Source organism: Neoarius graeffei, chromosome 1 (assembly GCF_027579695.1).
Source record: "Neoarius graeffei isolate fNeoGra1 chromosome 1, fNeoGra1.pri, whole genome shotgun sequence".
In the NCBI taxonomy this organism is placed as follows: domain Eukaryota; kingdom Metazoa; phylum Chordata; class Actinopteri; order Siluriformes; family Ariidae; genus Neoarius; species Neoarius graeffei.
Genome location: NC_083569.1, coordinates 40,579,397 through 40,604,077, shown reverse-complemented (window position 1 = coordinate 40,604,077; position 24,681 = coordinate 40,579,397). Strand labels below are relative to the sequence as shown.

At 41.2% G+C, this 24,681-nt stretch overlaps 2 protein-coding genes across 16 annotated transcripts in view; one reads left to right on the top strand and one right to left on the bottom strand.

Moving 5' to 3' along the window:
* The window catches only part of scrib (scribble planar cell polarity protein), a 269,195-nt gene extending 252,621 nt beyond the window's left edge, over nt 1-16,574 (top strand). For 10 of the 15 annotated variants that reach the window (XM_060931789.1, XM_060931763.1, XM_060931798.1 and 7 more), the window contains 5 exons: nt 7,461-7,600; nt 7,734-7,771; nt 8,132-8,206; nt 11,248-11,299; nt 14,407-16,574. In XM_060931789.1, coding sequence (XP_060787772.1) covers nt 7,461-7,600; nt 7,734-7,771; nt 8,132-8,206; nt 11,248-11,299; nt 14,407-14,540 — 439 coding nt within the window. In that variant the 3' untranslated portion in view covers nt 14,541-16,574. Of the gene's footprint in view, nt 1-7,460; nt 7,601-7,733; nt 7,772-8,131; nt 8,207-11,247; nt 11,300-11,396; nt 11,455-14,406 lie in introns of all 15 variants that reach the window. The other 5 variants (XM_060931865.1, XM_060931806.1, XM_060931818.1 and 2 more) reach the window with 4 other exon arrangements.
* Nucleotides 16,575-18,076: 1,502 nt separating this feature from the next.
* The window catches only part of kif9 (kinesin family member 9), a 40,581-nt gene continuing 33,976 nt past the window's right edge, over nt 18,077-24,681 (bottom strand). The window contains exons 17-19 of the mRNA XM_060918938.1: nt 19,757-19,936; nt 19,013-19,128; nt 18,077-18,172 (exon numbers count right to left, since the gene is read on the bottom strand). Of these exons, the coding sequence (XP_060774921.1) occupies nt 18,077-18,172; nt 19,013-19,128; nt 19,757-19,936 (392 nt within the window). The remainder of the gene's footprint in view (nt 18,173-19,012; nt 19,129-19,756; nt 19,937-24,681) is intronic.

Here is a 24,681-nt window from a genome sequence, read left to right as displayed (position 1 = left end):
TTCCTCTGGCTGTTCCCAAGGCCTTATGGTCTAGAGGAAGACGTTAGGCAATATGAGCAAGACCTGGCCAAGAGACTCTACCAGTCGCGTGTGAGGGCGTCGTTAGACAGTGCTGCAGCTCCTCCTCCTCCCTCTACCTGCTCCTCTTCCTCTCAGCCCAGGTCTGCCCTGCCCACCCACACAGCATAGTGGGGGCTGAGCTCTGGTGCTTTTAAACTCTGCTTTGGTGCTTGCTGTAGTGTGTGAGGGCACAAGTTCATCCCTTTGCACAAGTTGGATTATTTATCTTGTTTTTTTGTTTGTCTTTTTTTTTTTGTCTGGGACTGAGCTTGGCCTTGTGATGTGTCTTGTGATAAAATATGTTGCCTCAACTTTCAAATTTAGCAAGTTAGCACACATTGACATTCTGCTTTCTGTTTTATATCCCTGTATGAAGCCAACCATCTCTCATACTTCTCTTTAGGACTGCACAATAAATCAGTAATTATATTGGGACTAGAAATATGACATTCCCTGGCTCATACAAAGTATCAAAATTGCCAGACGTGTGTTCGTGAACGAATCAGTAGTGTGTCTGCAAAGTTACTTTGCAGTCGGAGTGATACAATTACAGTGGAGATGGCATCTGCTCTGGAGTCTCCGTGCAACCTTGTTGAAAATTTTGTCTGGTGGCCTCGTTGTGGGGTTTAATTTTCCAAAACGCATTTGCTCGCAGTTCTATCTGTTCCAATGTGGTTCATCGGAGATTCTTTAGAGGGGAGATTTCATTCTTTGGGTGAAAATGCATAACGGCTGTGGGGTCTTATTAAAGTGCATATCCTGGACCAATTTAGTGTTTTTTTTTTTAATATGAAAGTATGTCCCTTTACACACTCCTCCAGAAGGGTAATTTTGCACAAGGCCATCTGTCTACAGCAGAAAAAAATAAAATAACAAAACACGTCTGGAAAAATCCCAAGGGAGTCTGGAGCCAGAATCGTGACGTCACCTGCGGAAGCGCCAGCAGGCTGCGAGAGCTTTGCACGGTTTCAGTGCACAGCCTGTGTAGACCAAGCGCTCCCATTTCTCTCTCATTGTCCGGTCTTTTGGGAAACGATGAGTACTAATCCCATCAAGATTGGTGTTGCTACACCCTCCGACGATACATCTGTTAACCATTTTAATAATTACGCGATAACGTTGAAGAAATTTGCAGAAAACCACCAGGTCGTTTTCTCATAAACAAACCAGCGCTGACGTAGGATTCAGAGGGAGGCGTCCCGCACGCGACGTCACGAAAATCAATGTTTGCCGGGAAATCCAAATGCCAAGTTTTTTCAGAGGCGGACCAATTCGCCTCAAACGGCTTGATTTCAACTGAATTTTTCTGGTATTGCGCAAGGTAAAAAAAATTGCGCAAAAGGCAAAATGTTACAGATATTTGACCAAAGTTTAATATAAAATGGGAGAATTACATTGATCTCGCTCCTGAATTTACCCGTGAGATGCACTTTAAGGAGACCAGAGGTTGTTCTGTTTGAATGGAATCCTGTCGGAGAAATGGCTCAGTACCCTGAACAAACTCCTATTTTGCGAAAACATTTGGTTTTATATCAGTTAAACTCCCTCTGTGGTGATCGTTAACATCTTCTCCATAGGCTAGCAAATTATGACACCACCTCCTTCGCTCAAAAACAAAATAATGATCGTTTTGTGTGACAAGTGACATTGCAATAGATGGAACCCGTTTACGACAGCTGTACACGGTCATGTCGTCTACCATGTACACACAAAACTGTAGCCTGATAAACATTGTTAAAAATAACCAAACTCACGAACTACATCAAGATTCTCTTCCACTATGAGCTCAAGTCTAAAAGATCTGCTCTGTCGTACCACAAGAATAACTGTCGCAAATACAAGTGATCCAAGTTAAAGCAAGTTAGCCATTACGTTTTCATCAATGGGAAAACTGGTAAGATTGCGATCAACCTTCTAAGAGCATGTCCTGTGGTTCATGTAGCTGAGAATAACGGTACCAGACATACCTTTTTATATAGCCTGAAGCATGTTTGAATTCTCGACTCGAAGGCTGTGGATTAGTTTTCTGTAACAGTGCGGCTCTGATGGTAGTTCCTCGCAGCTGTAACATACATGATATTTATATGAATATGCACGGTTTAATACTTTTTTTGGTTCCATAGATATATATACACCAATCAGCCATAACATTAAAACTACCTGCCAAATATTGTGTAGGTCCCCCTTGTGCCACCAAAACAGCTCTGACCCTTCAAGGTATGGACTCCATAAGACCTCTGAAGGTGTGCTGTGGTATTTGGCATGAAGATGTTAGCAGTAGATCCTTTAAATCCTGAGAGGTGGGGCCTTCATGGATCAGACTTTTTTTGTCCTGTACATACTACAGATGCTCAATTGGTTGAGATCTGGGGAGTTTGAAGGTCAAGTCGTGTTCCTCAAACTATTCCTGAACTATTTTTACAGCGTGGCAGGGTGCATTATCCTGCTGAATCTTTGCTTGTGGGCAGCACGGTGGTGTAAGTGGTTAGCACTGTCACCTCACAGCAAGAAGGTTCTGGGTTTGAGCCTAGCGGCCAATGGGGGCCTTTCTGTATGGAGTTTGCATGTTCTCCCCATGTCTGCGTGGGCTTCCACTGGGTGCTCTGGTTTCCCCCACAGTCCAAAGACATGCAGTTAGGTCAGGCCCGGCGCCAGGAACAGTTTACTAAGGGGGCAATTAGAAATCGCAAGGGGGCAAATATTTTTTCATATAGTGTGTAGTAGTGATGGCGGTCTGACAACGTGTTTCAAACAATTAACTGCGCCAACCACAAAACCACCACGGCCCCGAAGGTTGCTTTAGTCCGGGAAAATCATGTGACATATTACCAGGGCAGTTGTGCTTTATCAGCACCCGTGCCCACCTGTTAACCCTCCCCTCCAATTTTCTCACAGACACGCGGTACAACCGGAAAGATGCCAAACATAAAACAACACACACAAACCTACAGGCAAGTCCTTTACATTTAAAATACATACAAATAGCTCCGCGGCATGAAAACAAAACGTCAATGCAAGTCTAAGGTACTTGGCTCTGCGGCCAAAATCATAATTTAAAAAAAATCAACAGACGCGGCTGCACCAGTAATAGCCTTCCTGACTCGCACCGAGTCAACGCTAACCACTTAATCCGTGATCCCAGTTTAGGCGTGTAGGGGACTAAACACTCTGAAGTGATGAATTTTCACCCCCGCTGCATGGGGGGTGACGTCAACGACACATTCTTACGCTATTTGCGCACAAAGCGGACCATATATGAACACATACACCGACATAAACGGAGATAAACTTAGCCTACAAAGAAAGAAAATGGATTCACAATATTGTGATTGAATTCGTTTAATTCGGAAGGGGAAAGACTGACTGCATATTGCAGGATATTGCAGATACAGTGCACTTGTAAGTGTACATGTAAAACCCCCGCCCGCCCGCACGACCCCTCCCCTTGTCCTTATCACAGGTCTGTGTGTGCGCGGCTGTGTCAGCATTTCACACATAGTACACCCACAATAACTAGTCCCCAGTAGTTAGGACTGATACATATGTCTAAACAGGGTTAATATTAAATTCAGGCTTTTTGAAATAATCCTACCTTAATACAGTTGAATTCTACGATTGCAACGTAAGAATCATAACAACCAATCATATTTGTTCTACCATGCCAGTTTTAGTAGTGATTTATGTGAAATGTATTTTTGTGCAATGCGCAACCACTTAATATTTCGTATTTGAAAATGCAAATTATTAATACGTCTATAATACATTATATTTTCATAAGAAAACAATTAAGTGATCTGAGTCTCCGTTGAGGGGGCGGGGCTGTAGCCACGAGGGGGCGACGCCCCCTTTCGCCACCCCCATGGCGCCGGGCCTGAGTTAGGTTAACATGGGGCGACCTTGGGTTGAAGTGCCCTTGAGCAAGGCACCTAATCCCCAACTGCTCCCTGGGCGCTGCTCTGGGTATGTGTGTGCGCTCATTGCTCATGTGCATGTGTTCACTGTTTCAGATGGGTTAAATGCAGAGAGGAATTTCACTGTGGTTAAATGTACATGTGATAAATAAAGTTGTTCTTGAAAGAGGCCACTGCCATTAGGGAAAACGTTGCTATGGAGGGAATTACTTGGTCTGCAACAACGTTTAGGTAGGTGGTACATGTCCAAGTACCATCCACGTGAATACTAGGTCCTGAGGTTTTCCCGCAGAATATTGCTCAGAGCATCACACTCTGCTGGCTTGCCTTCTTCCAATAGCGCATCCTGGTACCATGTCTTCCCCAGGTACCCGACACACATGCTCCCGGCTGTCCACATGATGTAAAAGAAGTCATGATTCATCAGACCAGGCCACCTTCTTCCGTTGCTCCATGGTCCAGTTCTGATGCTCACATGCCCATTGTGGACAGGGGTCAGCATGTCACTCTGACCAGTGTGTGGCTACGCAGCCCCATACACAACAAACTGTGAAGCACTGTGTGTTCTGACACCTTTCTAACGGACCCAGCATTAACTTTCACCAACTTGCACTCCAGTAGCACTTCTGTGGGATTGGACCAGATGGGCTGGCCTTCGTGCCCCATACAAATCAATGAGCCTTTGACACCCATGACTCTGTCACCGGTTCACCGGTCGTCCTTCCTTGGACCACTTTTGGTAGGGACTAACTACTGCATACCAGGAACACACCATAAGAAGTGCCATTTTGGAGATGCTCAGACCCAGTCTTCTAGCCATCACAATCTGACCCTTGTCAAAGTCGCTCAGATCCTTACACTTGCCCATTTTTCCTGCTTCCAACACATCAACTTCGAGAACTGACTTTTCTCTTGCTTCCTAATACAGGGGGCTGCAAAAGTTAGGTATACAGTAATGAAAAACAAAACGTTTGCACAAAATGTTATTTTATTGATTATACAAACATCAATAATAAACATACTAATCCCTCAAACTGTTTGCCCCCGGGCATTCACACACTCCACTAGTCGAGTGTGGACACCCATGCACACTCTGGCACAAAGGTCTTTATCAGCATCAATTTCCTGACAAGCCTCCTGTATGAACTGAATCATGGCATCAAAAGAACGTGGCTTGCGTGCGAAAGCCCTGTCTTTTACACATCCCCAGAAAAAGAAGTCCATGGGGTGAGATCTGGCGAACGTGGTGGCCAGTCAACGGCTCCCTGACATCCAATCCACCTGTTGGGAAATTCTTTGTCAAGTAGCGCAAACACATTGAGTGCGAAGTGCGGTGGCGCCCCATCCTGCTGAAACTAGAAGTCCGTCCTGCTGCTGCTGTTTGCGTACCTGTGGTATGATCGTATCCGCCAGAATGATGGGTCCAACGACACCTTTGCAGGACAGGCCACCCCACACTGTCACCCCAGGTTGATTGAGCTGTTGCACAATCGTGACTTTTTAGGGTTTTCAGTTGCATGGTACACACAATTGTGCCGATTTAATGGCACCCGATAGCTTAAAGTTTGCTTCATCAGCCCACACGATTTTGCGGAGAATGCCGTCACCCTCTCGTTCCTCGTTCAGGATGGCTTCGCAAAATTGTAAACGCTGATCCGAGTCATCCTCCAATAAACTATATATCAATCATGGCACGTACATTTTCAGTCCTACACGGTGCATCAAACGACCCAACGATCTGCGTTCAGTACCCAATTCAGATGACGCCCTGGTTTTTTAATTTCTGAGGGCTCTGGGTGAATGCTAGGGTGACTCGCATTGCATTCTCTGGCGTTGTCACGGTGACTGGTCAACCACTCTTCGGCGAGTTGTGTATAGACCCCGTCCGCTCAAATTTGTCACGTACCCGGTAAATCATGAGCCTCGTTGGTGGTGGCGATGCCAGTGTTTCTCGCCACTGCTCTTGCACACGTTCACTATTCTCGGTCTTCCAGTACTGTTTCAAAATCCGTTTGCGCTCCTCGTCCGTTAAATTACCAGCCATCGTTAAATTTCCACTTTACCTGCAAATAATAGATGTATTATAATAAAAATTATGAAAATATTAAAAACAGTAATAATGTTTTTCATTAATTAAATGAAACCTAGCACCACTATTATAATACTGGTAATACTGGAATAATCCTTAGTGTATACCTGCTTTTGCAGCCCCCTGTATATCCCACCCACTGACAGTGGGGTATACAGTGGGGTACAGTTCACCTGTCAGTGGTCATAATTTAATTCATTAACTTTCGCCATAAAGGTGTGTGTGTGTGTATATACTTTGACTGTGGGGGAAACCGGAGCACCCGGAGGAAACCCACGGGGAGAACATGCAAACTCCACACAGAAAGGCCCCTGTCGGCTGTGGGGTTCGAACCCGGAACCTTCTTGCTGTGAGGCGACAGCGTTAACCACCACAGTGCCGTTATAATGTTATGGCTGATTGGTATATACAGATATGCCATTTAATCTACCCCAATAATTGTATTTTTATAAAAACATTTGTTTAAACAAAGAACAACGTATTTTCATTGATGTGTAAGTTTTTGTACCATTTATGGAAGGAGTCTCTGGTCTCAGCAGTTTGTCAGCCAGTTTTCAAACATGTGAAAGTCTTCAAGGTTTAAGTTTATGCTTTTCAGTTTCTTGTTCACATGAAAACCTTTTGTTTTAGTCTCATTAACTCGGAGAAAACGCAGAGGCTGGTGGAAAAAAAAAAAGACGACTGTTTATAGTTGCTATAATGTAAGTAATACCAGGAACTTGTCTCCCAGACATTCCATAGCATTAAAATCAACTATAAATAGTTTAAAAGCACGGCGTGTCATATATATTAATAAACAAAAAATGTAATCAGCAGCAAATTGGGTGGAATAAGACACTTCAGACCATGCTGTTATCCGAAAATAAGTGACCTTGGGATGGTAAGTGTATCACGACGTCCCAGCATGTATTATTTTTGAATAATAGCACGGTCTGTCATGTGTTACACCACGCGTCATAAATGCCTCCTACAGCTGCACAGAGCAGCAGCTTCTCTCCTCCTGTTGGTGCTGTCCATGCGCAACAGAACTACTCGATGAGCAGAATGTACCTCCCCCTCACCACACGCACCCATACACACACATCCATCCGATAAGTCCAAAATAAATTTTATACTGGCTGCAAGAAATGATGATTCGACATCCGTTATTTGGGGCATGGGAACCATACTGTTGGCTTGCTGTGGTTTCTACGAGATGAACAAAGTGTTTCAAATAGTTTTGTTTTTAACAGCAAGTCGAATGCATCTTGGATGCATGTTGCCACGGTAACTTAGTTAACCTTAACCAGGCACAGCCCTAAATCTGACCTGTTTGCATTTTCCTACTCTAATTCCACCCATCAATGTGCACACACTGCATTTCTCTTCTGATCTAACCGTAAATCCCTTTGTTCCTTTAGGATGAAGTCTTTAGAGCAGGATGCTCTCAAGGCTCAGATGGTCATTGCGAAGTCCAAGGAAGGGAGAAAGCGAGGCACTCTGGACCAGTTGGCTGAATTGCCATCTCCTGCACCCACGCCTTCACCCACTCCTATGGAAGGTGAGGGCTCCATCTGTCTCGACATCCTCTAGCAAATCGGTCATTCTACTGTCAGCGTACGGCTTTCGAAGTCTTGACTTAATAGAACGAACCTGATTTTTTTTTTTTCTTCTCTCCCCTCTTTTCGAAACAGATGTCAGTCCTCGCGCTGTTACATCACCAGGTCGACTGGTATGAGATGCATTTCATTCTTATTTTATAGATTTTTGTTTTGTACGTGTTGAAGGGAAAATTGCTACCTTGACTGCTTTAAGTGTTAAGGTTACACTACAGATGATCTCACAGTCTTGTTTTCTTCGAATTTTTTGCCAACTAAATAAACACTCCTGTCCATTACTCTTCCATTCATTCTCCAAAGCAAGCACAGTTGTATTTACATGAACTGCCTCCTTGTCCTTTTTTTCCCCCTGCCTCCTCTATTGTTTATCTTTCCTCAACTCATCCTTCCTTATTTTTATCTTACTTGTACTTTGTCTTTATTTCTCCACCTCCACTCCACATATCTACCCCCCATTCATTTGCTGTCCTTAGTCCCTGTCAGAAAAGAAGTTTGACTACCGACAATTCGCTGCCATTCCTTCTTCTAAACCCGTATACGACATTCAGGTATTGCCTGCATGCTAAGTTCCCAGGAACCTGACGCTCCTTAACCTCTTGAGTTAGTCTCATCTGCCTGGCTTTCCCTGTTACCTCTCTCCCTCCTGGCCATGTTGATTTAAAAAAAGTGTCCCTGGTAACTGGGCCTCAAGCTTCTCTGTGTAAACAACTTGGATGTTCATTGACTGCTGGTACCAACTATTTCCTGAACAACTCGTGAATTTCTATCTGTTTAACCCAAGAATAAAAGATTTAACTGGTTGGACAATCTGAGACCTGATCAACTGGCTTCATGGTGCTTCAAAACGTGGGATAAAGTCAGGATGGCAGCAAGGACTTAACACTGACCTCCTTCACTGAGATCTTTTCTTCCCACTCGCCCTCAGCAACTGGCTTTCTCTTAGTTAAGGCCATGATCCAGATTTGGAACGTAGCACCTTGGGACAAAGCGTTATGCTTCGTAGGAAATCTGATCATAATTAGCTTGGTGGCTATCAGCTGTGAGCAGAAGACAGGAAAAACTGCTAAACTGGGCTTGTGAGGGAACAAGGGGAGCTGGGAACAAGGGAACGTTGCCTTATTTAATGTTGGTGTTTTGTGGTTTTTGTGGATGTTTGTATGAACATTGGTCATGTGGGTTGGGAGTCATGTGTTGGTTGTTTTTCTAATATCCTTTACTGTTATTCCACACCAAAGACCACCAAACCTTCTCTCTGTCCAATTTCTTGAAAACTGGCCTTCGTTTCTAATGATAGTGTGTCCTTGAGCTTGCGTTCGAGTCTCATTCATACAGCTACTTAATTATGCCTGTCCTCATTTCCAAACGAGAGTTCTGAAGAGAAATTTCTCTCCAAAGAAAGCCTGTCTTTGACTTCAAGTCAAATATTTCTTATTAAATCCATCATGATGATGAACAAAAATCTATAGATGTTTTGGTGAAATCTTGATGTGCTCTTTGGTGGCCTTTTGAGTGTGCTCTGACCTCACTGTGTGTTTATGGTGCCTTCTTATCAGTGGAGTTTTAGTGTCAAGCAATGCCTTCACCCTGCTCACTGAAAATGTGGACAAATTTTTTTTTTAAATATATACTAGTGCATCTCAAAAAAATTAGAATACCATGAAAAAAGTTCCTTTTTTTCATAATTTAATTCAAAAAGGTAAACTTTCATATAGTCTATATTCATTACATGTAAAGTGAAATATTTAAAGCCTTTTTTGTTTTAATTTTGATGATTATGGCTTGTAGCTCATGAAAATCAGAAATCCAGTATCTCAAATTATTAGAATATTCCCTAAGATCAGTCAAAAAAAAAGGATTTACAATACAGAAATGTCCAACTTCTGAAAAGTATATTCATTTATACACTCAATATTTGGTTGGGGCTCCTTTACCATGAATTACTGTATCAATGCGGTGTGGCATGGAGGTGATCAGTCTGTGGCACTGCTGAGGTGTTATTGAAGCCCAGGTTGCTTTGATAGTGGCCTTCAGCGTATCTGTATTTTTGGGTCGGGTGTTTCTCATCTTCCTCTTGACAATACCCCAGAGATTCTCTATGGGGTTCAGGTCAGGCAAGTTGGCTGGCCAATCAAACACAGTAATATCATGGTCAGCAAACCATTTGGTAGTAGTTTTGGCACTGTGGGTAGGTGCTAAGTCCTGCTGGAAAAGGAAATCAGCATCTCCAAAAAGCTCGTCAGCAGATGGAAGCATGAAGTGCTCTAAAATCTCCTGGTAGACGGCTGTGTTGACTTTGGACTTGATAAAATACAGTGGACCAACACCAGCAGATGACATGGCACCCCAAATCATCACAGACTGTGGAAACTTCACACTGGGCTTCAAACACCTTGGATTCTGTGCCTCTCCACTCTTCCTCCAGACTCTAGAACCGTGATTTCCAAATTAAATGCAAAATGTACTTTCATCTGAAAAGAGGACTTTGGACCACTGAGCAACAGTCCATTTCTTTCTCTCCTTAGCCCAGATAAGACACTTCTGACATTGTCTCTGGCTCAGGAGTAGCTTGATATGAGGAATGCGAAAGTTGTATTCCCTTTCTTGAAGATGTCTGTTCGTGATGGGTCTTGATACACTGACACCAGTCTCAGTCCACTCCTTGTGAAGCTCCCCCAAGTTCTTGAATCAACTTTTCTTGACAATCCTCTCAAGACTACGGCCGTTGCTTGTGCACCTTTTCCAGCCACCCTTTTCAGCAATGACCTTTTGTGGCTTACCCTCCTTGTGGAGGGCATCAGTGATCATCTTCTGGACAACAGTCAAGTCAGCAGTCTTCCCCATGATTGTGGTTGTGTGTACTGAACTAGACCGAGAGATACACTGTGTTCATACTGTTTTACTCAAACTCGAAATGAAATATTCTAATATTTTGAGATGGTTTTTTTTTATGTTTTTGTACTGTATGCCATACTGATTAAAATTAAAATAGAAAAATGCCTGAAACATTTTAGTTTATGTGTAATGAGTCTATAATATATAACATTTTCACTTTCTTAAATAACTGCTGGAAAATATTGAACTTTTTCACAATATTCTAAGTTTTTGAGATGGCTTTCTGTCTTCACCTGGAACCTTATAATACCAAGGTCATGAAGTGTTGAAACTAGGACATGGACTAGAGCGTTGTGTAGCGCTTGGTCAGGTACAACTCGGTTCACTCACAGTACATCCATTTTTGGGGGTGAAGGACTGTGGAGCATGCTGGTCTTTTTTGGGTGTTTGGTGTGTGATTTCTATTACTTATCAAACAAGTATGGCTTTTTTTATGTTGCTGCTTCTTTTTCAGTGCATTTTATCAGTGACCTCGTATATCCTCGCCCTCTAACGGATAACTGCTAATACCAGAATAGGGGCCGTTTGTGTGGGTCTAAACCAGCAGGTTCCCTGGTTTATAAACCACAGTTTCCTGTCCCCTGGCTGCACTCCCTGTTGATGGCTTTATCTCCTCCAGTGGTGTTGGCATTGGCCTCGGCCTCGGGTTGAGAAGCTTTTCAGTCTTTACTCTCTTACACTTATTCTTGTCTTGCAGTCTCCAGATGCTACAGATGTTCGATTCAACAGTGATGCCTCCTCTAGCCCAGGTAAGCCGATGTGTATGATTAGTGTTCCTGTGCGTGTAAGAGTTTGAGACACATTCTGGACTATATTTTGTTGACACTTGTTGTCCCCTTGACACAGGCAGTTTCCTAGGATAAATGATCATCTGAATTTGGTAGGAGTTCATATATATGTTTGTGTGAGTGCACAATTGGGTCCTAACTGAATGCATATTTCCAGGAACTGTTTGCTGCTGAAAGCCTGCTTAAGTCGTGACGCGTTGAAGTTTCTCCAATTACGAATGACATGAAAATCAATTTCGGTTCCGATGCATGAACAGCGTAAAATCTTTTTTGAATAATTACGCTGAGCGCAGTGATCTATACCAGATTCTTCATTATCTTGGCCCTAAAATAACCCTCCAATAGATTTTTCTCCCTGTTCGAAAAGACTTTTATTAAATATCGCAGACAGCTCTGATGTGAAAAGTGCTGGGGACAGTAATGATGACGAGGCATAACATCGGTAATTGTTTGGGGGGGGGTTGTTTTTTTTTAATTAAAACTTGAGACCATGTCAATTTGTATCAGAATTTTTTAAAATACTTCTTTCCATCATCTGGATCAAGTTTACGATCAGCTCGCCTTCATTTAATGTTTGTGATACAGCACTTAACATGATGTAACTGCTTCCACGACCGGCCTAGCAATGTACCCTGCACACCACTTGCATTTTTAATTCAATGTTATACAGGGTGTTTCAAAAAAAATTGATATTATTTGAGATGTAAATATCCCAGAAACTACGTAGTCCAGGCAAATGAAACTGAACAGGCTTAATGTTGAGCAATATAAGATTTATTCCTCAAAATCTGAATGAGAAATTCAAAGGTACGGTATGTGGATTCCATGAGCGATTTTCACAAATTTTCGATATTGGCGAACCTGCTCAAGCGTCTCTTCCGATGCTGGCGGTCGTCCAGATCCTTTTGCCCTGCTGCGCGCACACACACAGCCTTCCTCTTTGAACTTTTTGTGCCGTGTCCAATAGGGTGCATCAGTTGCCCCCTAAAAATGAAAAGTTCCTCCGATCATGATGCATTTTTGTTTTTATGTTCCTTTTGGTAAGGAAACACACTGGGTGAAATATTTTGACAAAATTCCAAAGTTTAATGGTGGCACCAGGAGCTCAAAGTTATGGAAAAAGCTGCTATTTTATGACAAAATTTCGATCACTTTTCATGAAACATTATGGCACCTTATAGAGTATACCAAATATCTTAGATACACATTTTTAGTACATATTCTAAATATATTATCAAGCACAGTTTGAGTTTTAGCTGTTCATTGAATCATTGTTCAACTACTTTTAAACAATACAAATGTATTATGAATCACATTAATGCTTCTCAATCCCTTGCAAAGGTTCTTAACATGATCTCTGGCTCACAAGAAATCAATAAATGGAGTCCAACATTGTGATTCAAACCTTACGCGAAAACATAAAATAAGCGTTTTTTTGGCAAAAAATGAACCTCATGGTGCCACCATTAGACTTTTGAATATGGTCAAAACATTTTACAGGATGTCTTTATTGGTGAAAAGGAACACCCAAACAAAAATGCATCAGATTTTATGAAAGTGAGGGCAACTGATGCACCCTAGTGTCCAAATCTGCATTGCAGTTGGTGCGTTTTTAGAGAATTCTCTCATAAATGCATGCTGCACAGTCTTGTTTGAGCGTACTCGAACACGCAAAACATCATTTCTTTTCCAGCAGGGCTTTGAACCGGTTCAAGGAACGAAAACGAAAACCGGGAACTTTTTCTATTTCACATGGAACAGAAACGAAACCAGAAACGTATTTATTTTTTATGCTCCGGAACAGAAACGCTTATTAAAAATAATGGTAACCGGTTAATACCGGTTTTTATTTCGTTCCTCAAAGTTTCCGTAGCCTACAAATAAAAAAGTCATTCTTCTCCTGCGCAAGTTTCTATGACCCGCTGGGGTTCACTTCCTGTGTGACGTTCGCTGACTGAATGGAGAGAGCGGGAGGGTGGACTACTATCACGTCTCCACGTCTTAAATAAGAGGTAAATATTGCAGTCTATCGTTATTCAAAAACGTCAATTTCAAACACGATATCAATATATTTGTCCACGTTAATGAGAGGCTCGCGAACATTAAATGACGTTAACCTCTGTTAGCCTATCAACGCATAGGGCCTGACTAGCCTTTGGTAACACACTAAACGAATTATCTTTCATTTTTGGCACTTTTTCTGTTTGTGTAGATGAAGACATACTGAGAATCCAAATCGCCAACATTTGAAATAATAATTGTTTTGAATTATTTCTTGTCTTATTTAATGAAGGTTGTAATAGAATTAGCCTACATTTGGCTTAAGCTGGATGAGACAGAGACATCATTTTATAGCCATTTGTTAAACAGCTGACAGGGAACGTAATTAACCGTTCCAGGAACGAAATTTTTTTTGTTCTAACCGGTTCGGGAACGTCTATTTAATGGTGGAACCCAAAACCGGAAACGTTAAAATTCCGTTTCTGTTCGGAACGAACCAATAGGAAAAAAATTCTGGTTCAAAGCCCTGTTTTCCAGTGAATGGCATTTCTATACCTAGAGAGATTAAAAACATGAAAATTGTGACCCGTTTCCACACATGCTGTTAAAATTTGAGGTCAATTGAACGAGAACTGGCAAAGTTATTAGATTGTGAAATGAGATCAGATTTTTTTTGAAACACCCTGTATGTGCACGACTAATTCAATATCCGCACCGTTTGAAGTTTTGCTTCTTGTGCTTCTGGGATTGGGGATTGTGGGGCTTCATGACAGCTGGTGTAACACCTCTAACACCAGTCCTGTTGGGTCTTTGATGATTACCTTGTTCCTCAATGATAACCTGAGAAATGTTGTGTTCAGCTTTGCTTTTGCTCCTAGAGGTATTTTATAGTACATGTTGTTGGTCGTATCTTACCCTTGTCACTGGGCTCGGGGTGCAGCTTTGGGAAGCGGTGGATGGGGCAGAACTGGCAAACCACAATCTGGCTTTTATAGTCCAGTCTCTTTCTGAACTTGTACTAAAGAGTTTGTCTCTGTGTGTATGCGTCTTTCTTTTTCTTTCTCTAGTTTCCTGTGTAGAAGCTGAGGTGCCTGTAGCTACTGTGGCCGCCACATCTGCTCTGGAGGAGATGGCTCTGTACAGCAACAAGCGTAAACTCCGACAGGGCCGACGCAGTCTAGAGGCAGCCGTTCCCACATAATTTTACACACACAATACAGATTATTAAAAAAAAAAAAAAAAAAAAGATAGTGCACATTAGCTAGTAATACTACAAGGTATAGACAAAACTAAAATGTACATCCACAGGAATGCGTGAAAGACTTTGAACCACTCTTCATCGTTGACCTTCACAGTGATAGTTATTTTTGTTTTGTTTGGTTTTGTTTTAAAGAAAACACTACAGCTTCCTGTCTCTGCACACTAGTTTTGCCTTTCCAGCTAACATTTAGCACAGCCGTGGAAGGTTTCCCCTCTTTCTCTGTAGCGGATGGTTAAGGAGGGCCGTCATACCATGCAAACTCCACTTCTGCTTTTATTTTTCTCTCTTTTTCCTACAGTTTGCTTTTAACAAGATAAATTATTTTTAGATGATATTGATTTGGGTGCTTTTTAATATTTTAATTTTAAACCTCTGATTATTAATGTTTTAAAAAAAGGTTACTGAGTTTTTTAAGGTAAATGTGTTAACGTTCACATATCCCACAAGCTCAGCCTCTTGAAGTGCTAGCGATCATTCTGCAACCTTCACGTACATTTTACACGTAATTTATTTCCATAATCAGCATTGAGGTTTTTATTCACTTTTTTAAAAAAAAGACACATCATAATTGGGAATATCCCACCAATCAGTTCATATTTACTGATATGAGGTTTATTGATTTTATCAGTGCTGTATAGCTCTGTATCAACTTTATAACCATATCAAATCTAAGAATCAGTCATTGGGGTTTTTTATACGATATTTTGGATTTGGATCAGTGTTGCAAATGAATGTATATTGTTTTAGGCTCTCGTGTTCTGAGGGTTTCATCTTACCATAAAGCTAAAAAAAAAAAAAAAAACCTCATTACAGACTGCCTGGATTCATTTAAGTGCAGCTTAAACCGAACTAAACAGCTCTCTAATGTTCCTGGACCAGGACGAGAAGATGAAAGACTATTTAAAAAAAAAAGGTCATCTTTCTGTCTGAGTGCTATGGTTACATCCATGAGAAAACCAGAATGTCATCCCCTTTGCATTGTTCTGCTTCCTGGACCATGTTGCATGCTGTTTGCTTGGAACATTCCCATTACCAGACTGACTGTTAAAAAAAAAAAAAAAAAAAAATTGGTATACATAATTCACTTCAACGAACTCTCAGACCATGAACTTTAAAGGAGCAGTCTGAAGAGAATGTCCAGCTGTCCATCTTATCAAAATATGGTACCATTCTTTCTATTTATGTGACACTGGGGTTGGAGGATGAAGTTTTTATGTTCCCCTGTTTTGTTTTTTGTTTTCTTCTCCCGTGTGACTCATGTTCATACCGTATACTTTGTCTCTGGAGTGGCTACTCGAGTTTTCTTTTCCAATGAGATTTCAATCTAAAGCCACTGAAATGCTGAACCTTGTGTGAATAATGTACAAAATGCTGTGAGAAGCAAAACTCCAAGGTGAAACTGAGCCAGTGTGTGCAGTGACGGTGGGATCCAGGCACAGTCTCAGTGGAGGTCCACTGCATGTACTGTATATTGGCTTCTTTTGCATTGCATTATATTGCATTAATTTTTTTTTTTTTAATCCTGGATGAGGAAAGGTAAATTTCCCATCCCTCTCTAGAACACATCATTCTCAAACCAGCTGCCATGAATACTGTGGTCACTCTTCTGTCAAACAACGTCTATCTTTACTAATTGTAGTTTTTCATCTTGCTCTTGCTAACTGAAATTCAGTTTTGGGTGACAGTACTTGGGAAATGGCTAATTGATCGTTTATTGTATTTTTGTAAAGACAGAAATCACGTTTTCACTCGATTAAGGAATGGGATTCACTACATTTTTGCAGCAGGACAGTTGTTTTGATCTCTCTTGTTCTTGATTTCTTTGGGATGGGTTTTTTTTTTTTGCTACATAGGTGACAGAGGGGCTGAATGTGTGGGGTAGAGCTCATTCAGGACTGTAACTAGTGAATTTGTACAACCAAAGAAGTCTATTTTGTGGTTCAGGAATAATAAAGTTTACTTTTCATTTAACAAGCTGACGTGTCAAAAATGTCTCTCTGTGCTTTTAGTAAACATCCATCCCGCTTTGACATAGTATGGGTCCAAGACAAAATTCATCGTGTTTGTACATCCACTTTCATACACTACCGTTCAAAAGTTTGGGGTCACTTTGAAATGTCCTTATTTTTGAAAGAAAAGCACTGTTCTTTTCAATGAAGATCACTTTAAACTAATCAGAAATCCACTCTATACATTGCTAATGTGGTAAATGACTATTCTAGCTGCAAATGTCTGGTTTTTGGTGCAATATCTCCATAGGTGTATAGAGGCCCATTTCCAGCAACTCTCACTCCAGTGTTCTAATGGTACAATGTGTTTGCTCATTGCCTCAGAAGGCTAATGGATGATTAGAAAACCCTTGTACAATCATGTTAGCACAGCTGAAAACAGTTGAGCTCTTTAGAGAAGCTATAAAACTGACCTTCCTTTGAGCAGATTGAGTTTCTGGAGCATCACATTTGTGGGGTCGACTAAATGCTCAAAATGGCCGGAAAAATGTCTCGACTATATTTTCTATTCATTTTGCAACTTATGGTGGGAAATAAAAGTGTGACTTTTTATGGAAAACACAAAATGGTCGGGGTGACCCCAAACTTTTGAACGGTAGTGGATTTATACATTAAAACAATCCACAAGCACCTTGAATTCGAAAGCCAACATTAATGCCTATTAATGAGCTGCTATTATAGAAAATGAATGAATCGGATTTAAAAAATAAAACCATGTTCTGGATGTTTAAAAAAAAAAAACTTGTGGTTTTTTTGTTTGTTTGTTTGTTTGTTTTTAAATAACTGCTATCCAAAAAAATTAATAAATTGGCGATGGATTTGCCACAATATGAAAATAAGGATAAAACAGTATTTATAAGCATGTAGCACTAGGAACTACTGCTGAAGCCATTTGTGATGAGTAGTTACTTCACGTACGGTACATGTTTTTATCATAGATCTAAAACAGTGCAGTCACAATAGAGGACTAATGTAAATAAGAGAGTTTAACAAACTTTTTAGTAAGGCATTACAGTACAAGTGATGAGCATTTCTCATAACTGTGCACAACTTTTGAGTCAAATGCTTACCTTCCTGTTCTCATTCCATGTTCAGCATCATCTCAAGTGTGAGTTTATTGATTAATGTATTTGGTAATTAGTTACAAACCTCCTTTTCAGACAGTTAGATTGCTACCAAGATAAGGACGTACAGTAAGCAGCAGTTATTCGGGCAAGGTGTAGTCATGTTCGCGCCCCCTTTGGTTGACGGTTGCAAGTGATTTGAGCTTGTTTGTTTCAGTTTCCAGGTTCGTCTTGGAAACGGGATGATTTGGTGCTCTCTGCAAAGAAAACACACACACACACATATATATATATATTTTTGTTTGTTTGGTAACAGTTCTGTGGCGTTGGTCTTCGGTAACCCTGCCTAATTATTGATGCTTTTTCTGTACCCGTGTGTGTGTGCGTGTGTGTGTCTCACCCTCTATACTGTCCTGTTATATGCATTATTAAAGGATGCGACACTGGGACTGTCTTCAACCAGCCTGGTATGTTCAGAGTGCTCCTGCTCATCATCTTCCTGTACATCACATCATGTGGTGAGTTTGAGCTAAAGTGCATTCAAGGTGCATACATACACTACCGTTCAAAGGTTTGGGGTCACTTTGAAATGTCCTTATTTTTGAAAGAAAAGCACTGTTCTTTTCAATGAAGATCACTTTAAACTAATCAGAAATCCACTCTATACATTGCTAATGTGCTAAATGACTATTCTAGCTGCAAATGTGTGGTTTTTGGTGCAATATCTCCATAGGTGTATAGAGGCCCATTTCCAGCAACTCTCACTCCAGTGTTCTAATGGTACAATGTGTTTGCTCATTGCCTCAGAAGGCTAATGGAGGATTAGAAAACCCTTGTACAATCATGTTAGCGCAGCTGAAAACAGTTGAGCTCTTTAGAGAAGCTATAAAACTGACCTTCCTTTGAGCAGATTGAGTTTCTGGAGCATCACATTTGTGGGGTCGATTAAATGCTCAAAATGGCCAGAAAAATGTCTTGACTATATTTTCGATTCATTTTACAACTTATGGTGGTAAATAAAAGTGTGACTTTTCATGGAAAACACAAAATTGTCGGGGTGACCCCAAACTTTTGAACGGTAGTGTATGTAGGTTAGATTTACTTGATAGTAGCTGGTTAAATATTTCATGCAAAATGCCTGAAATACCTTCAAGAACAGAACAGTCGGTTTATGAATGCTGATGGGATAGCTCTTACGAAACGTATAATAAAATGCCTGATGTCATACACAGGGTTTTTTTTGTTTGTTTGTTTGTATTTTAACTGCAATAAAAATGCTCATTTGCCCAGCTCAAATAAAAAACACTCAATACATGATTATTCTTGCGGTGTTACTAACCAAAGCCAAAGTTTTGTCCACGTGGATCAAACCTGGTCCAACAGATCCCCCATCTTTGAAGATGGACCGAACCTCGTCTGGTTGCGGGAAGGACTCGTTGTACCAGCTCTCGAATTCTGTCACAAATACCAAAAGCAGTGTCAGTGTATGAGTATCACATGCTGTATGAAACAGAAATCCGGTAGGTCTGTACTGAATGCTAAATACGTTTTTAAAAATGTGAAATTGAAGTGTACACATCAGAGTTTCAAATGCTCAGTAGTTCCTCCTGATTCATCTCATCTCATTATCTCTAGCCGCTTTATCCTGTCCTACAGGGTCGCAGGCAAGCTGGAGCCTATCCCAGCTGACTACGAGCGAGAGGCGGGGTACACCCTGGACAAGTCGCCAGGTCATCACAGGACTGACACATAGACACAGACAACCATTCACACTCACATTCACACCTTCAATTTAGAGTCACCAGTTAACCTAACCTGCATGTCTTTGGACTGTGGGGGAAACCGGAGCACCCAGAGGAAACCCACGCGGACACGGGGAGAACATGCAAACTCCACACAGAAAGGCCCTCGCCGGCCACGGGGCTCGAACCCAGGACCTTCTTGCTGTGAGGCGACAGCACTAACCACTACACAACCGTGCTGCCCAGTTCCTCCTGATTGATCTGATTTAATGTTTTAATTTCATTCACTACACTGATCTGTAAAGTCACCATAGCAAGACTGTAAATCATCAGAAAGTTACCGGTGAACAGGCGCACACGACACTGGTCCACAAGATGTCTGCAGTACTGGACCTCGGCTTTGGTGCTGAGCAGTTCCTCATAGTTCTGCCTGTACTGATCCTTGGCGCCTCTGAGTTTTATAAGCAGGGTTACCTCAGATTCATCCTGCACGGGCTCCCCATCTGCACTCACCAACTGGCCTGAAGTAAGAGGACATACAGGCACAAGGTGCCTCAGTAATGAGAAGAAAGCATATTAAAGTGAATGTCCCTAAACCCCACTTTTTCCCTTGTACAAGGCAACAATCCTTATGTTGGTTGACCATGTGTTTTCGAACCATAGCTGATCCAAAAGGCCATAAATTAATGGAAAATCCGTAAGATCAGCCAATTTTCACGGAATCTGCTGAGACTGAACCGGAAGATTCCGAAGGGGTGTGTGATGTCACACATAACAATCCAGGTATCGGTTTCGTTCATGTCCGCAGCAGTGGTTAGACCAGTCTCGATATGGAATCACGTTTTGGAGAGAATTCTGATAGTGATTGGGATTATTATATGTCGGATGAAGGGGCAGAAGATTATCAAGGATATTCCGGAGTAAATGGTTATCTTTTTGAGCCCCCAAGACGAGAAATTGCCAGTTCACTCAGTTCATGACAGTCCCACTCACCGCCGAAAGCGCACCACCAGCCAGGGAGAAATGGAAAAACAGATTGGTTTGTGGATTTTTATTCTAAGCTGGCCACTGGAAAATATAGGGGAAATATTTACATATACCTCAACAAATGCAGAACCGCAAGCTGGCTGGCTGACTGGTTCAGGGCTGTGAAAAATCCGCAGATCCGCGGAATTCCGCGAATTTGGCCGCCAAAAATATAATTTTAGTAAATCATCTAATTTTGCAATAACAAATTGGGGGGGTAGGGGTTGTTGTCTACCGACCACTAGTAGTCTCGTACAGCGAGTGTCACCGAGCCGGCGAGTCTGGGAAAGAGCCTACCGCAAATTGTTCTTTCTGTAACGACATTGTAATTTTTTTGGTATCTTTTTTTCATTTGCGACAATGACAGACCAGTTTACGGCATTTGTGCCATGCTTACAAACCATGGCGCGAATCTTGTGTTCTTTTCGTTTTACCATTGTGCTCTTTAAACACGCTTTCGATATCAACGGTTTTGAAAAGGAGAATTTCGCGGTATGTCCGCGTCACGGAGGGACATCGTTCAGAGGGAGGACGGTGAGACCGACGATGTCAAAAACATTGACAAGGAAAACGGCATCAAAAATCCATGGAATTGGCGATGGCTGGAGTTTAAAGCCGGTAGTGAATATCTCCATGAGCACATACGGAAGACAAAAGAACCGGGGAAAGCTTACCACATCTTGTGCCATCAGGATGTGAAGTACGGTTCTGGTGGAAGAACACGTTTAGTTGACCATGTTAAAGGAAAAAAACATGCGGAATTGGTGAAATTGAAGCTGTTGAACTATAGATTACCAGGTAGACCATCTTGTTCACATTTATTATTTATGTAGTTTTAACTTATTGTTCATAATGTTCATTGTTATCATGAATATGTAATGAAAGAGAGACCAAAAGAGCAAGGAAAAGCCATATAGAAAGTCAGAAAGAAAAGAGTAGGCTTTCTAAGCTGAAGAAACTGCTAACAAAGAAAAGGAAATAAATATAAATATTGACTTGTAAATAGCTGTATATAGTTTTTGACTAGAATCTGTCTAACATGAACAAGAAAGACATTTTGGTATTGAATCAGTTCAAAAACAAGAACATTAGTGACTATTATTTAATAGTCAGTCTAGAATTTCCCCGCTGGAAAAGACATTATGGGACCCAATGAATTGATACAAATCGACACAAGAATATGAGTGAATTTACAATATGAGGTATGTTATTGATATATTTTCATTCTGCAAGTGAACCCTTATCAGTTGAAAGGTAAATCAGTTCAAATTGTATTATTTCAACATAATAGTAACAGTTCAAATTAAATGGCATGGTTGAGAAAATATTTGCTTTCAGGAGATGCTTCAAATCTATCAATATACACAAAATCTGTTCAGCTTCTGGGGCCCTGCGGCCCCCAGGCCCACGGCTCCTGGGGAGCTGCGCCCCCCAGACCCCCTGCTAAAATTGTTTCCTCGGATTTTGTCATTTCTGTTTCACAGTCCTGCCGGTTAGCATGTCCGCCTCTTGACCGGGAGATCACAAGTTCTATTCACGGTTGGGCCATACCAAAGACCATCATCAAAATGGTACCTACTGCCATCTGGCAAGGCACACTGCAATACAGATGCGAGTAGGGAAGTCAAACTCTCATGGTTACCAGAGGACTAGCCCCCCACTGTAACCCTAGCTGTATAGGTGAGAGGCTGAGAGCTGTAGAAACGGAGATGGGCGCCGCACGCATACGCCTCAAAGAGCTGGTTAGTACTGGGACAGAAGACTGCCTGGGAAGACCAGATCCTGGTGTGGAAGGGACTTTGACTTTTAACAATAAATGCAGAAATATAATCTTTAAAACGTACACTTATTCAGCGTAATTACTGAAAGAAAATATGAAGTGGGCGATAATGGGGGAATTGACGAACTGTCCAAATGTCAGATCAAATGTCGATTATTAAATAAATGGGTTTGTTTTTGTTTCAGTAATTGGTGGATCTTGATGAATCAGATTTATTATTAGTAGGTGACAGAATCTGCCCGCTTTGTTTGCACAAATCTCACCCGCTGTCGCTTTAGATTAGTCTTATTTCTTGGAAATTTATGAACTGAATGTCCTGTTGTATACAGTGGTGCTTGAAAGTTTGTGAACCCTTTAGAATTTTCTACATTTCTGCATAAATATGACCTAAAACATCATCAGATTTTCACACAAGTCCTAAAAGTAGATAAAGAGAACCCAGTTAAACAAATGAGACAAAAATATTATACTTGGTCATTTATTTATTGAGAAAAATGATCTGATATTACATATCTATGAGTGGCAAAAGTATGTGAACCTCTAGGATTAGCAGTTAATTTGAAGGTGAAATTAGAGTCAGATGTTTTCAATCAATGGGATGACAATCAGGTGTGAGTGGGCACCCTGTTTTATTTAAAGAACAGGGATCTAACAAAGTCTGATCTTCATAACACATGTTTGTGGAAGTGTATCATGGCACAAACAAAGGAGATTTCTGAGGACCTCAGAAAAAGCATTGTTGATTCTCATCAGGCTGGAAAAGGTTACAAAACCATCTCTAAAGAGTTTGGACTCCACCAATCCACAGTCAGACAGACTGTGTACAAATGGAGGAAATTCAAGACCATTGTTACCCTCCCCAGGAGTGGTCAACCAACAAAGATCACTTCAAGAGCAAGGTGTGTAATAGTCGGCGAGGTCACAAAGGACCCCAGGGTAACTTCTAAGCAACTGAAGGCTTCTCTCACATTGGCTAATGTTAATGTTCAAGAGTCCACCATCAGGAGAACACTGAACAACAATGGTGTGCATGGCAGGGTTGCAAGGAGAAAGCCACTGCTCTCCAAAAAGAACATTGCTGCTCATCTGCAGTTTGCTAAAGATCATGTGGTCAAGCCAGAAGGCTATTGGAAAAATGTTTTGTGTATGGATGAGACCAAAATAGAACTTTTTGGTTTAAATGAGAAGTGTTATGTTTGGAGAAAGAAAAACACTGCATTCCAGCATAAGAACCTTATCCCATCTGTGAAACATGGTGGTGGTAGTATCATGGTTTGGGCCTGTTTTGCTGCATCTGGGCCAGGACAGCTTGCCATCATTGATGGAACAATGAATTCTGAATTATACCAGCGAATTCTAAAGGAAAATGTCAGGACATGAATTGAATCGCAAGAGAAGGTGGGTCATGCAGCAAGACAATGACCCTAAGCACACAAGTCGTTCTACCAAAGAATGGTTAAAGAAGAATAAAGTGAATGTTTTGGAATGGCCAAGTCAAAGTCCTGACCTTAATCCAATCAAAATGTTGTGGAAGGACCTGAAGTGAGCAGTTCATGTGAAGAAACCCACCAACATCCCAGAGTTGAAGCTGTTCTGTAGAGAGAAATGGGCTAAAATTCCTCCAAGCCGGTGTGCAGGACTGATCAACAGTTACCGCAAACGTTTAGTTGCAGTTATTGCTGCACAAGGGGGTCACACCAGATACCGAAAGCAAAGGTTCACATACTTTTGCCACTCACAGATATGTAATATTGGATCATTTTCCTAAATAAATAAATGACCAAGTGTAATATTTTTTGTCTCATTTGTTTAACTGGGTTCTCTTTATCTACTTTTAGGACTTGTGTGAAAATCTGATGAAGTTTTAGGCCATATTTATGCAGAAATATAGAAAATTCTCAAGGGTTCACAAACTTTCAAGCACCACTGTATGGATTTGAACATTCAAACATAACGCAGCACTTTCCGATCGTTATTTTTATAAGATTCCTACAATAATATCCAATTTCACCGAGTAAACAAGCATGGAGTCAGATGACCCGAAGTGACCCAGATAACCAGGGTTCCACGCGTGACATCATGCGAGATTAGCCCTGAGGCAAGGCTGCCTTCTTCCAGGATCCGGACACCGCGATTTATCGATAGTTCTGTGCTTGATAATAAAATAACAAATAATTAATATCATCTTTATCCCTGCTTTATTAATTCATTCTGGTCGCTGCTAATGATATATATTCATTTTAAAGCATTACATACACTTTAAGCCAGGTGTACGCTGAACAACTCGAGTCAGTTTAATCTGCAGAACCAGGAAAAGTGTATCAGCTGGAGATGACATGCATGAGGGCTGTAGCAGTTCCTGATTTAAATCCCTCCAGTTAATCTCCAGTTGAGCTGTCAGATGGATTTAATGTCTGGTTGTACTGCAGTGTAAACCAATGTTGCAAAATCAGGCATAGA